General features: G+C 44.7%; 1 protein-coding gene and 1 pseudogene across 52 annotated transcripts in view; one reads left to right on the plus strand and one right to left on the minus strand.

The window, feature by feature from the left end:
- Nucleotides 1-18763, plus strand: part of birc6 (baculoviral IAP repeat containing 6) — a 156323-nt gene that overhangs the window by 95530 nt on the left and 42030 nt on the right. For all 50 annotated transcript variants that reach the window (XM_090238853.1, XM_090238863.1, XM_090238866.1 and 47 more), the window contains 2 exons: nt 961-1125; nt 1325-1490. In XM_090238853.1, the coding sequence (XP_090094979.1) occupies nt 961-1125; nt 1325-1490 (331 nt within the window). The remainder of the gene's footprint in view (nt 1-960; nt 1126-1324; nt 1491-18763) is intronic.
- Nucleotides 7652-9802, minus strand: LOC110528285 (protein TUNAR pseudogene; annotated as a pseudogene). 2 transcript variants are annotated; one of them, XR_002474228.3, is made up of 2 exons: nt 9691-9802; nt 7652-8925 (listed from the first exon to the last, which is right to left on the minus strand). The product of XR_002474228.3 is annotated as a protein TUNAR pseudogene, transcript variant X1 (transcript). The 2 variants fall into 2 exon arrangements; XR_016496908.1 differs by having other exon boundaries at nt 7652-8890; nt 9691-9780.

Raw genomic sequence — 18763 nt, forward strand, 5'->3', positions numbered from 1 at the left:
AACTCACCAAAGGAATAAAAGACAAACGGGTCAAAATCCCAGCAGTCTCATCCCGCCTACTGTAAAGTCAATGTAAATGCTGAATCATCTCCATTGCGCCCCAGTTGACTGATAGAGTTGACAGTGATCTCTGGTGGCAGAGGTGCATGTACATATACGCCACCTCCATTAGCTGGTAAAATTCCCATAACGCTTGTGTGCACGTCGGGAGCGTTCCTGCGATGTTAAAGATGCGCTGGGAGAGCGCAGCGTTAGCCGCTTGTCTGTCAGCCACTGCCTCTCCCGTAGATCTTTATGGCACGCCCACGTCGAGCCTGATGATCGTCAAAGCTGAAAAGGTGCAGTCTCAAGAAACGTTATCCTCTCGTCTAACTCAGACATCCTTTCATATCCATCTCTCTGTTCTCTTTATTCAATAATGCCCTCTGCTCCCTCCCTGTACCACAGGGAACTCTCGTTGTTCAAATATCATATGCACAGCACCAGGTCGACCTTTGTTTAGTCCGAGCATATGCTCTTTCCCTCCGAGACTCCTCTGCCTTTTATTTGACATAATCTCCCTTTCAAACTGCTGGGCATGTGCTCTGAGCTGAACTAGAAGGGCCTCAAGTGTGTAATGGCTGCGACAAGCAGGGCTGCATGGGAGTTGGGACTGTGGGTAGGCAGGCTAGTTATGTTTGATTTTTCTACCTGGAAAACCAGTATTGCGCTCTCATTCCACTTTTGATGTGAAGACTGACATTTTGAAAAGGGGAACAGTGTTCTTCTTCAATCCAAACGTGTAGCCCATGCTGCATTGACAATAAAAAAAAAATGTATTTTGAGTTCATAAGCTTATGGAACGCTATTATCTTTAGGTCAGCCCTATGTTGTCATCACAATGGACCAGTAGACTACACTTTACCCCCTGCTGATTTCATGTGTGGCGCTGATCACCTCCCCTCGTCTGTCTGTCCCCAGCCCACAGTGTCCAGTGGTCATGGAGGGGGCACAAGTGAGGAGCAGCAGCTGTACTGGGCGAAGGGCACTGGTTTCGGTACAGGCTCCACTGCCTCAGGCTGGGACGTGGAGCAGGCCCTCACCAAGCAGAGGCTGGAGGAGGAGCATGTCACCTGTCTGCTACAGGTAAGAGTCCTCTAGGCTTAGCTGGGTGTAGTACATCCTGATGGTTTTTCCACATGGCACAAAGTGTCACTAAGCTAACAATGGGAAGACCTATGCACTTACTTTTACATAAGTCATTGCTGTGTAGTTACCCCAGAGAAAGGCCTATATGTTTTGCTAAAATTGGGTGTACTCCACTTATTCTCCCCCTGTCCGCCAGGTGCTGGCCAGCTACATCAACCCAGCAAACTGTGTGAGCCACGGAGAGGCCCCTACAGGGGATAGCAGGGGCCACAACAGCAACGCCCTTCCCACAGTGCTGCAGGAGCTGCTCAGCCAGTCCTGCCTCATTCCAGCCATGTCCTCCTACCTACGCAACGATTCCGGTGAGTGAACCCTCTTCTTCTTTAGTCTTCATCTTGTAACTTTCCATGTAGGTTATGGTAACTCCCGTTAAGGATGACTGTGCCTTTAACTGAAGGGGAAACTCGATGGCAAATCCCACAACAATCTATTTGACTGATTGAACATATCAACAGTGCTTATGAAGAAAGATGCTGCCCTTTTCTTTCTATTCCAGTGCTGCATTTCTCAATGGCTTCTCCTGGTCTCAGACAATGTAATGAACCTTTTATTGGAAAATAATGATCGACCAGCTTTTGTTGTCGAGTAGAAATAAAAGACAGTGTCAGGGTCAAATGTTACGGGAAACGTAGTAGGCTATTGGATGAGGTGGTCATCTTATGCGCATTACTTTGTCCTTTCTGCTTCTAGGCTACCTGGTAAATTGCAGTGAGAGCTAGATGTGTGTGTGAGTTGATCATTGCTTGATGAGACAGCAGATGGAGCTGCAGTATCTTCCTCTGACATGGTGATGAGAAGACCAATATCTCACGATACAATACATATATTTATCATTCAAAAGAGCCCTGAAATTCCAAGGGATGTTTCAAGTGTTTGCTCAGTGAAGATTTACCAGCTGAATGCATACATACGACACTTACACCCTTGGCTCTCACTCCCTCACTTCCACAAAGATGTACTTCAGTACTCATTACCAATGATCTCTCTGTGCGTATCACAGGACTTCATATCAGTCAGGAGAGGTCTTGAGTTCCTGGGAGTAGACATTCCTATAGTCCACCGCAGTCCACTAAATAATGGCACTGCTCGAACCCACAACTTTAACATAACACTACTTTCAATATCGGAGAGTATATAAAAACAATCTACTCATTCTAAGAGGATATAATTATATGAAACCGTAAAGATATAAAACAGTAATATAAAGTCATTTACAGTCTATCAATAGCTGTTGCTTCTGTGGTGGTTGACGCTCTCCAAGCAATTTCAATTATATGAATCCATGCTTTCAAAATACCCATCCACTTATAATTCTGTCTTTTCATGCGACAGGACATGTACTGTCTAATTTGAATAGGTTACTTGTGACTTAGGTGGAAATTATTGTGTGGCAAATGGATTCATTTTTTTGAAGATAGGAACTCATTCTCTAATCTATATTGAACCATTTTATTTTATATTTTTGAATATACAACGGACGTCTTTGTTAGAATTTGTTCTGAGAACCCTTTATCTCTCGAGTATAGTTATAGAGAAGTTGAGTCATAATCCATCATAATTCTACAGTACTGTCTGTGGGGAGTCAGTACTCTGGTGTGATGGGCTTTCTGTGAAGGCAGCATACGGTGGTAATCTGCGAAGGTAATCCCTAGTCCCCGGGGGGCGAGGGCTGACCCAGAGTTAACTGATCACCTGAGCTAGATGTTGGCTCGGTCCATTGCTCTGACTAGGTTTTCTGTCTCTTCAGCTCTGACCCTGGGGTTTCCAGAGGGGCATGCAGGCTTGTGTTCTTTCAGTTGGCTGATAACCTCAGTGAGGATACATCCCAAACCCCTCTTAATAAGAGTGTTCAGTCCACCCAACCAATCCCCCACATGTTTAGGCTTTCCACGGTCTGTGAGAGAGTATAATATATTTTCTCTCTTTTGGGGATAGTGGAATCTGTGGTTCTGTCCACATGTTGTGGGCATTTTAATGGATGCTTGTTTTTGTCCAGTCATTAATGAATAGAAACAGGAAAATGTTGCTCACGGACCTTCTGCTATTGCCAGGAATAAAATGGAAAGTTGGTACACTGCCAAGGAAATAAAAGAACCTTGAACAAACCTTTTCATTGTGTTGTTTCTACAAATACACAACTTCTAACGACCCTATCACAGGATGCATTAGTGTTCTATGGACAGATTATTGGCATGTTTTATTTCACCAAGGTGCGTAGACTCACCCCCCAAAATTCTTAAGCTTCTCAAGCTGTTTGTTCTGAACTAAAATTGGCAGGTTGGCCGATATCAACGTAGCCTCCATTCACAAGAACTTGCTTTGTGTTGCATATCAGGTGGTGGCAGCTCATAGCTCTGTGTGTATATAGCCGCAACTGCCTCTTTGTCCGACGCTGTTAGTGTGTGTGTATTCACAGGAGCGTCTGTGTGCTGGTGTGAATTTAAAGCGCCCCTGGTCTCATAATTAAATAACAAACGGATAAAGAGATGAGTATTGTAATTGGTCCTCATTATCGGGGTAAATGTCTCAGACACGGTCACGCGTGGTGTGCGAACATGCAGCCGTGGCTGCCTGCTATTAAGTAAAAGTTGACTGCCTCCTTTTTCATTGTCGCACTCCTTTCTCTTGTGTTGTAGTAATGGCAGGAGTTTTTCTGCCATTGAAGTTCTCGGGCCTCCTAAGCGGCAGAGGTTTGTTTTATTCTTCCGGATGGAAAAATCCATTCAGTACACATTTAAACAACTACCAGATATAAAGTATGTAGGAAAGATAATGGACCTATATACTTTTTTTTATATAATATAGTCTGTGAGAACTAAAATCACAAATAAAAGCTAGACAGTCCGGGAGAATAGAAAATTCAAAAAACAATGTTTTTAACAGTATATATTTTATTTTTGAGCATAATGACACAGCATTGGCAAATTGCATATAATTGTAGGAAATTAGCTTTAAAACTGCAACATTCTCTTAGCTCCATGGCAGAATATGTAGAGTTCCAGGGAATTTGCTTTTAAACTAAATATTTTCTCAGCTGAAAAACTACAATATTCTCTGATGCAAAAATGTAAAAAATAAAATGTATTGTCACACACTGGATATGTGCTATGTAATGTACAACCAAGATAGGGGCCTCTAAAATGTTCTCTCGTATTCAGCTGTGTCCAGGCCCCCTGCCAAACCCACAAACCTAAACTCCTTTATGATGAAAAAAAAGCAAAGAAACATTTGCCTTTTTAAAATGGACAAATCAATTGACACATTTTAACACCCAATTTAATTACAAATTGTGTTTTTAGTGATTTATCTACTGTCCAATATGGTCAGTTAAGTCAGTTCAGTGTGTGAGCGCTGATGGAAGCCAAGGGCTCATCTCACTCTGTTGTGTCGGCGCCAGCCCTCAGAGCCATGAGCTGTCAATAAATGTCAAGGGGCCCGCTGGTAATGAAAAAGTGGGAAGAGACCTAAGAGCACTCCTGCCGTGTCTCTTTTTTAATAACTTGCTGTACTGAGGAGTGGGGGGATGGGGTGCTCCTATCAAAAAGCATTAAGAGCAAGGTAGGGGGCAAGCAGCCCTGGGAGGTGTGTGTGACAGAGGCAGACTTGGTATTCAGTAGGAGTGTTGCCCTGGTGACACAGGGATGATGTTCTACTCTGCCTCATAGGCCAGGATCAACTGTTATAAACCTCCATCTCATTCCTACATAATGCACTGCTTTCACTTTGTATACCATTTACCTTTTTTCCTCCAGTATGCTCGTAGAAAGAGTCATGAAATTCCTTGGAATGTTGGCCTAGATCCTTGCCGCTTGGATTGTGTGGTGTTTTCCGAAAAGTGCAGATACCTTTGCATCATGAATGACACCAAACCCACGCACGTCAGTCTTTCTATTCAATATTTTAAGATAAGGCTACAGTCCAAACCCGTTCTCATACCATGCACCATTCATCCAGTGTCGCTACATTAAAAGCCTTGCAACTAGCTTTATAAAAGGGATACCATACTAGTTTACAGTAAAAGCATCATTAAGGCTACTACACCACACTGCTGTTTATCTTCATTCATCCTCTTCATCCTCAGTGTGATGCCTAATAGCTGCCTTGATGTATATCTTAGCCCAGCCTGCCCCTGCACTCCTAAGAGGCACCGGGGGGAAACCCTGTTGTGTCCCATTGTTTAGCGTGGTCCCTGTTCCCTCCCTCTAACCCTCAGTCCGACTACCCGCCTCAGGCCGCACTCATTCCTCCTGCTAATCTCCCAGCTCGGCCGCGCCGCTTGCGTATTGTTCCACATTAGTCATCGGTGTCTTGGCAATCCTTTTGGGACGCATTACGCAGCCGCCACGCACTCCATCACAGGATGTTAAGCCATTAGTGAGAGGTAATACCTTTTAATGTCACTGCGAAACTCATTTATTTTAATTGAAAATGTCCTTTCTCCCCTGGCTCGCTCCCCTCCTACCCTCAAACATAACCCTTCTCCCCTGCACTTCACCGTCCATCCTTGAGTATGTGCGTTGTGTGTTAGGAACAGCTTGTTCAACAGTATGCATGTAGTCAATGCTTTTAAACAGCTTGTTAAATGGTACGCATTTATTTTATATAACCTTTAATTAACTAGGCAAGGCAGTCTACAACAAATTCTTATTTACAATGACGGCCAAACCCGGACGACGCTGGGCCAATTGTGCGCCGCCCTATGGGACTCCCACTCACGGCCAGATGTGATGCAGCCTGCATTCGAACCAGGTACTGCAGTGACGCCTCTTGCACTGGGATGCAGTGCCTTAGACCATTATTTTAACAGATTATTAAACAGTACGTACATTATCAAAACTATGTGGATACCTGCTCGTCGAACATCTCATTCCAAAATCATCGGCATTAATATGGAGATGGTCCCCCCTTTGCTGCTATGAGCCTCCACTCTTCTGGGAAGCTTTTCACTAAATGTTGGATCATTGTTGCAGGGACTTGCTTACATTCAGCCACGAGCGTTAGTGAGGTCGGGCACTGATGTTGGGCGATTAGGTCTGGTTCACAGTCGGGGTTCCAATTAATTCCAAACATGTTCGATAAGGTTGAGGTCAGGGCTCTGTGCAAGCCAGTCAAGTTCTTCCACACTGATCTCGGCAAACCATTTCTGTATGGACCTCGCTTTGTGCACAGGGGCATTGTCATGCTGGAACAGGAAAGGACCTTCCCCAAACTGTTGCCACAAAGTTGGAAGCACAGAATTGTCTAGAATGTCATTGTATGCTGTGGCGTTAATTTCCCTTCACTGGAACTAAGGGGCCTAGCCCGAAACATGAAAAACAGTCCCAGACCGTTATTCCTTCTCCACCAAACTATACATTTGGGACTATGCATTCGGGCAGGTAGTGTTGTCTTGGCATCCGCCAAACCCAGATTCGTCATTCGACTGACAGATGGTGAAGCGTGTTTCGTCACTCCAGAGAACGCGTGTTTCCACTACTCCAGAGTCCAATGTCCGCGAGCTTTACACCATTCCAGCCAATGTTTGGCATTGCGCATGGTGATCTTAGGCTTGTGTGCAGCTGCTCAGCCATGGAAACCCATTTCATGAAGCTCTCAGAGAACAGTTATTGTGTTGATGTTGCTTCCAGAGGTACTCTGTAGTGAGTGTTGCAACCAAGGACAGACGATTTTTACGCGCTTCAGCTCTCGGCGGTCCTATTCTGTGAGCTTGTGTGGCCTACCACTTCGCGGCTGAGCCGTTGTTGCTCCTAGACATTTCCACTTCACAATAACAGCACTTACAGTTGACCGGGGCAGCTCAAGCAGAGCAGAAATTTGACTAAGTGATTTGTTGGAAAGGTGGCATCCTATGGCGGTGCCACGTTGAAAGTCACTGAGCTCTTCAGTAAGGCCAGTCTGATTACAGCACGCAGTTTGCTTTTGTAACGTGTTGTTTTCCAACCATGTGATTTGTTCACTTCTTGTGTAGTTACTTAGGCTGTATTACTAGCTGCTTTATTCATCTTGTATGTCCTTGTCCATATTGATTCAGACACGATGTGCACATTCACGCGTGTACACACACACACACACCACATGCAGGTAGGTGCAACTGACAATTAAAATGTTGTGATGTGCGTTCCAGATGGCAGTCGACACATCTGAAACCGAGCAGATCTGACCCACGCTCAACCTTTCTCGTTAGAATGCAGGATCCACATGCTAGTGGAGGTTAAATTATTTCCCCCATGTTGCATGTGACTGGGAACATGCCACCCTGACCTTTTTGGTGATATTTGATAAATATAAATCAGAATCCTGATAAAGCTAAGTCCTGGAACATGCTCTAAGCATGAAGACATGATGTACTTCTTCACCATATGTCTCTTACTGGCATCAATGCATTGTATCTCACATAAGCACATGCTTTTGCTTATGCCTACATTCTCCCACAGAATCCATCATAGATGAGGCTTGAGTCTAATTCATATATTCTCATTTTATTGTAAAAATGTTCCCTATTGCACAGTACATCTAGAGTTTAGTTTATTCATGTGTTTATAAAAGCTTTGATTTTTATACAGAAACTGAATCGCTGACACTACCCTGAAATCAACATGAACAAATAGCCTTACATCAAAATAACCGAACAGAACGTGGAAAGAGATGCAGAAAGAGAGAGAAGATTAAGTCTGACCTTATGTATTAGTAATTGCGGAATGGAGCTTTTTGCCAGTGCCCACAAGTTACTTTCCACCCCTGCGGATGATTTAATCACCACAGCAGACTCTCCTTTTTGTAAAAAATATCTCTCTCTCCCACTTGCCTTTTTATTGCAGATCTCCAGGTGGTCGATTTGAATTTAAATGTGTAATTGTCATTTCCACTCCTTCTGCTCTCTTTGCAGATCAGTTCTTGTGGAGACGAAATAGACAGAGAGATGGTGTATCTCTCTGTTGTGATGTCTCATATCATGAGAAGCGGTGACTAACACTTTGGTGTGTGTAGCCTATCTGACGGCAAGCAGCACAGTACATTACAGCACCACGCCATGCCCCTGAAACCATCCGGACCAGTGACGTCAATATCCCTTTGTCTGTTTTTTTTTAAATCCACTTGACAATGGAGATTGGTCGGTAACACTGTCCGTTTCCCTCATTCTATTGAGTCCAAGGTGAAGTTAGTTCACCCAGGCTGTGCTGGCCTGCAGCCCAACCCTGTCTATCGCCCCCTCCTGGATCCAGCACAGCCATGGTCCTGATGTGTCCACCAGCTCACTATTATCTCTCTGGTTCATGGCTGTGAGACGCCATCTCCCACGGAACTGTCCACCCTCAATCTCTGTGTGAGGAAACTGCTCCCCCCTCCTATTTTAATATCTTGTCGTTTTGCACCTTTTTTATAACTAATACCTAGTTAGAGGGAGTAGGAGCTTGGCATGTAAAATCCAGTATACGTTTGTTGGGGTTAGATGGAAGCTTGGTTTGTGCCTTGACGTTTGGGGGATCACTCCCACTCTGGCTTGGCTCACACAACGGTGTAGATGTAAACAAAGACAATGACGAAGAGGTTAAGGAAGGTGCCAACGATTCCCAGCAGCGCCAAGATGGACTCCTCCTGCTCCTCCTTGCTCTCTAGCGCCCGCACCTCCTCAATAGTGATGACCGTTGGGCCCATGGCCATGACGCTCGCCCAACCTGGCAAGGGTGCTGCTGGCACTTATCTGCAGAGGGGGAGAGAGAGACAGAGGCAGCCCACCTGACATGGAGGCACATACGGAGAAATGAACATTAGATAAGAGAAACAGAACGCAAGCCCATAATCCGGAGTGAACACAGACAATGGGAATGAATTTAGATGTTGCAGTTTAATGCTGCACTGCTATGATGCATCCAACTCCCCTCCCCACTAGTCCTCTCCTCCATGTGCTTTATACGACACCCTGGGGAAAACTGAACCAAAAAGCCCTCGGCTAGCCTAGCCAACAGAATCCTCAAGAAGAAATCAATGGTGATCGAACAAAACAATAGACATGCACAGCACAATGGAGATTTAACTGCAAATGCCACTGTTTATTACCTGCCGTAGCTGTTGCTCTGCCCACCGCAATAGATTCCTAATATTCGGCATCCCTTACGGTCTAACCGCATTGAAAATGTTTAACACTGGATCATGGTTTTAATGAGCCCCTTACAATCCACCCTCTTTTTCCCAGAAGGTGGTTCATGATTCTCTCCCCTCCCCTCCGTCTAAGTTGATTTCCTGAGCATGATGTCCCTACTGAGCAGTCTGAAGGGAGAGGACAGGGGCTCTGGCTAGTGCCAGCCCTCCAGGGAAAACTACAAGCAGGTAAACCATGCCACAGCCAGCCAGTGCTGAGAAGCAGGCAGCGCAGAGCATTCAGCCAAAACATCACCAGCGTCAACAATAAGCAGCCCCCTCTGAAACAGGCAGATCCTACCATATTTCAGAAAAGAGACATAATTGAAAGAGAAGAGATGAGTGGTGAAAAAGGTGTCTTACCCTAAGGCGTGTGAGGAGCTGGGTGACATCCAGCATGCTTTTGGGTCCTCAGCGGAGAAGCATGGCCACACACAGGAGCCTGCATTTGGGGGGGGACAGGGGGAAGCTGGCTGGGTACCCACGCTCCCAGCGTCACAGAAAGAGGAATATGTGGTAAGGAAAAGAAAAGGAGATCCGGGCTCCAAACTGCGTCTTGGTGTGCGGCACTGTACGCAGACACTGCTCTCTGTGAAAACCACCCCCTTCTTGCCCGGATGAATTCTCCAGTCCTCTGCGCCACCCCCTTGGTTAAATACTGCCTTGGTTTTGGTTGCGGTATTGTCTCCTTTTTGCTTTTGTTATTTTATTCCTCGGGTCTCCACAACCAAAGCTTCTTACGCTCCCCCTCCCCACTACTCTCCCCATCCTACTGCCCCACTCTCCAATTCCACCACAGCCCCCCTCTTCCTCCTCGGCTCTTGTTGGCTCTTTGACCCTCTTAGCAGCTCAAAGAGAGAGCCCCAGTCTCTGTGACAAATGTACACGCCCCCACCCCTTCTCTCCTTCCGTCCTTCCTTGCTTCCCTCTTTCTGGAGCAGAGCAATTAGTGCCTTTCAGAGGCGCCTCTCTCTCGCCTGCCGCTGAAACCCGGAGCTACAGCCGCGCATGGTTACTCTGGAGCAGCTAGTGCTTGCGGCAACTACTACCGCACCTCCAGTCCGCTGTAGAACAATCGACTGATACTACAGACAGCCCACGCCACAGCAAGTGTTATTCCAAAGAGCCAGTAAAATCCCAGAGCTGTTTGTGAACAACCGGAGAGCTGGAAAGCCGGAGTGCTGCTGCGTAGCTGTTGCTGTGTGGGTCTGCAGCTGGTGGCAGCTGTGTTGTGGTGGGTCCCCTGTGCAAGACGTGCCGTGGGAGAGCCGTGCATTGCATAACCAAGCAGAGGGAAAGAGGCCAGGTCCTGGTGGCTGTGGCGGCAGGAGGGAGGGAGGGAGGGAGGGAGGGAGGGAGGGAGGGAGGGAGGAGGGACTCTTTCTGCCATCTCCTCCTCTTCTGCTGTGGGGGCTGGTTGAGCACCAAACAGAAAAAAAGAGGGGAGCGAGAGAGTAAAGTGGGGACGGGGGGGTGAAGTGACCCCTTCCTCAATGCTGCACGGTGGCAGAATGTCTCCCTTTGTCAAGCATAGCTCGACTGTCATACCTGCGAAGGGAGAGGTGTGGAAGAGAAGGGGGAGGAAAGGAATAGGTGGCTAAGAGGTGAAAGGCTGTAGAAAGATGTCGGGCCTCATAACATTTGCGTCATTTGCGCCATTTCAGAAAAGTCTGTGCACGGGAAAAAATATTGAGTCTTATAAACTTGGTGCGAGCCATACATACACCTTTCCTGTTATAAATCAAACCTGTCGCAAACAAGCATTAAAACGCCGCCTGAAAAGTGCCTTCCATTAACCATGGTGACAATAACGCTCTTTGTTTGCTATATAATTTGGAACTATGGTCATTAGGCCATGACAGTTTCTGAAAGAGCGATGGCAATTTTCATCACATTTCTGTGGAGGTGTGGGCAGAATGGTTTTTATATTTTACAGTGACTTTTTCGAACTCAACATGCATGCTGCCTATAGTGAGTGCCTGTCAACACATTCTGCAAAATTGATTGTACACTGCTCAAAAAAATTAAGGGAACACTTAAACAACACAATGTAACTCCAAGTCAATCACACTTCTGTGAAATCAAACTGTCCACTTAGGAAGCAACACTGATTGACAATACATTTCACATGCTGTTGTGCAAATGGAATAGACAACAGGTGGAAATTATAGGCAATTAGCAAGACACCCCCAATAAAGGAGTGGTTCTGCAGGTGGTGACCACAGACCACTTCTCAGTTCCTATGCTTCCTGGCTGATGTTTTGGTCACTTTTGAATGCAGGTGGTGCTTTCACTCTAGTGGTAGCATGAGAAGGAGTCTACAACCCACACAAGTGGCTCAGGTAGTGCAGCTCATCCAGGATGGCACATCAATGCGAGCTGTGGCAAGAAGGTTTGCAATTAAGTTGTAACTACCACAGTCATATAGGCTACCCTTGAAAGTACCTCGGCTATGGCATGTTTGTCTGTGAAGGTACACTACGTATTTTTAACACTAGAACTGCCTGGTCTTTCAGCCTAGCATATTTTAAGCTTATTATGTTACTTGTCTTTGCTTAGTATCCAGAGCAATGCTGCCCCGCAAGTGGTCATGTACTGAACACATTAACAGTGGGGATGTTCTTGGAAGAAGTGGTATTTCAAAATCGAGCTTCACCTCTTGAATTGAGTTACTTGACAAAGGTAAGTGTCATAGAATCAAATGTAGAATATGCTCTTTCTGATACTATATAAACTGAACAATCATATAAACGAACATGTAAGGTGTTGGTTTCATGAGCTGAAATAAAAGCTCACAGAATTAGTCCATACGCACAAAAAGTTTACTTCTCAAAATATGTTGTGCACAAATTTGTTTTCATCCCTGTTAGTGAGCATTTCCCCTTTGTCATCCAACTGACAGGTGTGGCATATCAAGAAGCTGATTAAACAGCATGATCAGACCCATGATCAGACCCACATTCCAAACAAGCCTGTTTGGAATGTGGTCTTAGCAAGCCATGACCATGACGGTCCACTACTTACCTAAAGGATTTCTCTGCTTTGCAAACAGATCGTACCGCTAGTGTAACATACATGTACGCTTGCACAGTTTTAGCAGCACAGCACTCTGCTCTACTTTACGTAGGGCACATTCCAGTGCTCCTCAGAAACCTGGTCCACAGAGAGCTCAGTAATGGGATTTTGATGGGGGTTGGCAAGGACACCACTGTAGATACAGCTGCTCCATAACTTCCTTTTGCCTCCTAGGAAGAAGGGAGACCTGGTTAGGAGGTTGGCACTGGTGGCTCAGAGCCCCAACCGTTACGCTTCCAGCTGCCCTCTCATAGGGCGCTGAGGCAGAGACTGGAGGAAGGGGGTGATAGACCTCACCCACGCTCCCTCGCCACAATCCACTCCCAGGGACGACTCAATACTAACCTGGTTAACGTCACTTCACTTGATTTTATGCCCATTAACGGTAAACGAAGTGCATGGCAGGTTTTATGAAGACCTATGAATGTCATATCCTGTTCTCAGCAGTTTTGTTGTGGCAGCAGGGAATTTCTAACTGTCATTACCTAGACATTACTGAGCTTGCACCAGAGCGCAGTATTGATTGGTCGTGCTGTTTGCAGCAATGTTGAAATTGCTACCTGATCTGAATAGATCAACTGAGGCTTACATTTGAGTGGATTAATGCATGCTACATTGGCTTACATCTTGTTGTATGAACCAGTTTATTTGTTGTTTGCCTTTTTTGGCACCAGGTCACTGATAGCCCCACTCCTAAATTTCTGTTAACCTGAACCCTTATCGTCCAGTGTCCACTTTCGAGCCAATGGTTGAACTCTCCTCAGCCCTGGCTTCCTGGCTTTGCGGTGAATGTTTGACCAGCTTTAGTGGATGGTCAGCACTCAAACATTCCATGAGAGGTATGCCTCAGTGATGAATGGATGAACACCTCACTGATCATTAGGATCCACATATACCAATCACTCCAATGCTGGGAAATTACACGACAATTAATGGCAATTATCAGCAGGGCAAATTCTACAGCATCAGCCTCTACTGTTCCCAGGCAACCCATTTGGAATGACTCCAATTCCATGAGTCAAATTACAACTGTGGTAAAATGATTAGGATCCCTGGTGTTTTGTTGCACACAGAGGAACGACTTGTTCTCAAGGGGACTGGGGAGGATTTTTTACGGTTCAGATTTTTGTCTTGATTAGAAACAAACAACTTAACTTGATTATGGCTTTTTGTCTCCATTGAATTTGTCCCTAAAATGTATCCGCCATCCCAAATTGTTTCATTCCCTGGTATAGATATGCCTACTTGACAAACAAGAAACCAATATTCTCACGCTAACCACTTCTATTGATGTTGCTTAAGCTTAAAAAGTTTTTCAGAAACTTGCTTAGTTAAAAAAATTTTCTCAAGATAAAAGAATCAATTCAAAGCAGCAGATCAGCCTTTAGGCCCCTCTCCCTGGCAGATCTCATGGTTGGTATTCCTCTTCACTTCCCTTTGTTTGACATTTGCTCATCCTCTCATCTCTCCTGTGTTGTGCCCTGCCTGTCAGTCTCAGTCCACTCTGGCACACTCCCCGGTCGTCTCCCTAAGTGTCCAGAGCTGAGGGATCTCCTGGGCTCTGACGCAGCCCGCCTCAACCTGCCCAGCGAAAGCACACTTTCTTTTCTCATCAGGTCTGCCACCATGCGCATCGCTGCTCCCTCCCCATGGACGAAAGACAGATTGGGAAAATAAGAGGGAGAGCGTCAAACAGATTGGGGAAGAGGGGGGGGGGGGGAATGGGATTAATATCCAAAATGATGGTTTTTTTAAACGTCAAAACATGCGCTGAAAGCACAGCACATGTTTTTCTGACGTGACTTGGCGCAGGTACCCCATTTGCACCCCTGTACACTAATTTACATCACAGGGGTGTTTTTTTCTTTACAGGTGCCCTTTTTAAATCCCTCTTTTCACTGTGTGGAGGCGTGGATCCTGCCGACTCCCCTCACTATGAAATACCAAGCGTCAGTCCTGGACTTGTCAGCTCTAATTACAGGGAGAAGGCCTGCTCCTCTACAGGGATAGCAGGGCTCTGAATTGGAAGGAGAGTAATGCAGGCGGTAGAAGGCAATGTGATTTTTGGGTTAGTTAAAATGGAGGGGCTGACAAATATGACAGGGGTCCGAATGTCTTTTTAAAATGTGTATAATTTAAACACCGTTTCTTCAACCACCCATATGTCACTGTGGTCATGTTGGAGTTCACAAAGTTTACGCAGCTCAAGGATAGCTGGCTTATTGTGGAGTACTGTATAGTCTTGGAAACTAAAGGGACAAATGACCTCACTGATTACAGTTAGCCAACAGTCTTACTGTTGATGGTTGGATTTGAAGTTTATTACCAGCTCACAAGGCTTTACCAATTTTGAGGATTAATATCTGTGGAAGCCAACAAGAAATGAAGTACCACTAAATATGACTATATATTATAGAATTGGGTAGAGATTACCATACTAATGATGATGATGATGATGATGATGATGATGATGATGATGATGATGATAATGAATAATAGTGGTGAAAAATGGCATGCGAATAATGGGACTTTTGGGACCCAGGGTGAATAAGTTTTCCATACCCTCGCACCATTTGAAGCTCTTATTGCTTCTCCGAACATATGAAAATGATGCCCCTCTGGGTCGAGACATTACCACAATCAAATGGTTGCATAAGCAGGTTCTCTGGGCTGTCTGTACACTGATGTTTGGGAAAGGTCTATTTTTCTTCTGTGACAAATGGAAGTCATTACCAACTGATTTTACCACGTCAGCAGCATTTCTGCACGCAGTAGGGCCCACTTATTTGGGACTGGTAATTGCTTTGAATCATTTCTCACTAGTTCCCGGTCCAACTTATTTCAAGCAGAATGGCGTCAATGAATACGGGCCTTATATTATGCTCTAGTTTGCATGCTAGACAGCTTTTGGACGATATAAATAAATAGAACAGCTGAGAAGAAGGAAAAATCCCATTGCAAAATAATGCTTTTTAACCTATTCATTGATGGAAATATCAGTCGATGGAAATACATTTGACAGGTCATGCTTATCGGCCTATAGGTTAGTCTGCATAATTTAGTGGAATTAAATTGGCCCGTGTACAGTATATTCGTTATGTATCTTATTTAACACATGCGTAGGCCTACAGCATACGGAGCCTTTGAGAGGAAATGGAAAATCTGTCAGATAGCAAGAGCTGCTGCTGCAGCATCTCAAACAGCAAATGCATAGGCAACGGAAGGCAGGCTTTGTCACTGCGTCACACGTCACTTTGCAATGAGCTGGAGGCAGTGTGCGTTTTTCAAAACGTTTTGTTTGAAACCTGAACGTTTTACTTCATATTATGAGGCATGTCTTACCTTGCTTCAAAGTAGCCGAGCCAAAATCAGACCCTATCCATGGAGGCAATTATTTTATATCAACTTTCTTTCATTGTCCAGTAGCCAAAGGCACAATCCTAGTCATATTATCAACCCATGTTAGTTGTTGCATATTAGATCTCCCCTCTTCCAATATTTCAAACGGATATTTTCATCTGTCACATGAAAGCACTTTGACAACCGTGTTTTCCTAATTGCATAATGGAACGAACATTGGAATTTAACCTACTGCCTTGTGCGCGTGATTGCGCTTATAATGTGAAGAAGTAATAGTATCAACATTTTAAGCTGAGTGTTCTGATCTGTTGTATCAGACTGGTTGCTTTTTAATTATTTTTATTTTTTTAAATGACGTAGCTGGCCTACTGGTTGTGTGAATTTGGGATGTATCGTCCCACAACTGTCCCGGTCTGTTTTTCTATTCTTTCTTGACAAGCTGACCAATAGAACAGTTCAACTCTTCTACTATGGTGATTTTTTTTGTTGTTGTTGTCCGTTACTCATCTTGTTGACTGAGGAAAAGTAAATGTGGGCAGTAATATCATCTATAAAGTGCCCATCAACATTTGATAAGGGCTGCACATCGTTGTGTCCCTGATGTAGGTTTCGCTATCCTGTGCCCCTTTGTAACGTGGGTGCCAATAGTGGAACATGCTTCTACCTTTGTTTTGTAAATGAGTAGATGGCAGGTTATTGTCTGGTTAATGACTTCAGTGATCAGAACATCCCGTTAAAGGGACATCTGGTTTAAAGAATGTGTTTAGTTTCCTGTGGAACCTTGAGATGTGTTGTGATAACTATTGCATGTATTCCATAGGTTTAAGGCAAGGGAGACTCCTCTCTTCAATCTATAGAAGGGTGTGTATACTACTCTTCTGCACCGGTCATTCATAAAACCTTGAATTTGATTTAACTATATGTCCTTCAAGACTCCGAACCCTACGTTGGTTTTTGGATTTGTTGTGCCACATGCTAGCGATCTACCATGCTGCTCTGTGTTCGTGGTGGGACCTTACGATCAGTTCTGTTATTGCTTTATTGCCCTCTAAGTTTTGTTTGGTCACCTGCTGTTTTCTCCCATGATGAGCTGAAATGGAATGGAAACATGTCCCCTGGCTTAGTAACATGTCACTGGCCCCAGCAGTGACACACAATGACAGTGGCAGCCTATTTACTTCTGTTTAGACGACTCAATGTAATCGCAGCGACAGACCAAGGATTCCCTGCAAAGTGGTGTGTAGCATAAACCTCGCTGATTTACGTTTTTGCTGACTCAACAAAATTATATTTAGAAGAAGCAAAATTCCCACTAGGCATTGACGTCCTCCCCCATTCCCCTTTGCCGCGATCTTATTTGTTAAATTAAATAATACCCGCAAAACACCAGTCTCAACGTCAACAGTGAAGAGGCGACTCCGGGATGCTGGCCTTCTAGGCAGAGTTCTTCTGTCCAGTGTCTGTGTTCTTTTTCCCATCTTAATCTTTTCTTTTTATTAACCAGTCTGATATGGCTTTTTCTTTGCAACTCTGCCTAGAAGGCCAGCATCCCGGAGTCACCTCTTCACTGTTGACATTGATACTGGTGTTTTGCGGGTACTATTTATTGAAGCTGCCAGTTGAGGACTTGTGAGGCATCTGTTTCTCAAACAAGACACTCAAACTAGATGTACTTGTCCTCTTGCTCAGGTGTGCACCAGGCCCTCCCACTCCTCTTTCTATTCTGGTTAGAGCCAGTTTGCGCTGTTCTGTGAAGGGAGTAGTACACAGCGTTGTAAGAGATCTTCAGTTTCTTGGCAATTTCTCACATGGAACAGCCTTCATTTCTCAGAACAAGAATAGACTGACGAGTTTCAGAAGAAAGTACTTTGTTTCTGGCCATTTTGAGCCTGTAATCGAACCCACAAATGATGGTGCTCCAGATACTCAACTCTGAAGAAGGCCTGTTTTATTGCTTCTTTAATCTGAACAACAGTTTACAGCTGTGCTAACATAATTGCAAAAGGGTTTTCTAATAATCAATTAGCCTTTTAAAATTATAAACTTGGATTAGCTAACACAACGTGCCATTGGAACACAGGAGTGAGTGATTGTTGCTGAAAATGGGCCTCTGTACGCCTATGAAGATATTCCATAAAAAAATCTGCTGTTTCCAGCTTCAAACATGTTGGCTCACTATTTAAAGAAAGATGAAGAACAAGCTGAAGGATGGAAAAATACCAGAGTTTTGGTGCAGGTACAGACAACTAACGCTACCAAGCAACAAAAAAAACAAATACTTGGAGTCAAAGTGTCGATAAGTCGTGCAGAATAATATTGAGATATGTAACTACCCCCCCACCACCACCACCACCACTGTTTACTACAGTTTTACTACCTCCCCCTCTATCGGAGCCAAACCCCCAGTTGTCCAGCCAGCCCTGTTTCTCCACATGGTCCCCTGTGCCAGGCTGCTGCCACTCACTGCCACCTCTGGGGAACCGCAGCCAGGCTACGTAGGTGAACCTCTGCCTGTGTGCTTGGAATTTTAGCCTCTCTCGCGCTTCTTATTCCCACTTACCTCCCCGTGCTTGACGAACCTCTTTCTAGGGCCCTGTTTTTTGCGCAATTATGACAAACCTGAATTGTAACCTTTTATTTTAACCTTTTAAAGCATTTTCATCAAACTGTCACCTTTTTGTCAGATGGTCCAGCAACACCATCAAATTTTATCGTTCACATGCCCCGAATACAACAGTGAAATGCTTACTTTCAAGCCCTTAACCAACAATTCCGTTTTGAGAGAAATACCCCCCCCCCCCCCCAAGAAATGAGAAATAAAAGTAACACGTAATTAAAGAGCAGCAGGAAAATAACAATCTCGCGGCTATATACTGGGGGTACCAGTACAGAGTCATTGTGCGGGGGCACCAGTTACATTCAAGGTAATATGTACATGTAGGTATAGTCATTAAAATGACAATGCGTAGATAAACCGACTAGCTTTTTTTTTTTTTTTTTT

The sequence above is a fragment of the Oncorhynchus mykiss genome, chromosome 1, assembly GCF_057628025.1.
Source record: "Oncorhynchus mykiss isolate SJ-2025 chromosome 1, ASM5762802v1, whole genome shotgun sequence".
NCBI lineage: Eukaryota > Metazoa > Chordata > Actinopteri > Salmoniformes > Salmonidae > Oncorhynchus > Oncorhynchus mykiss.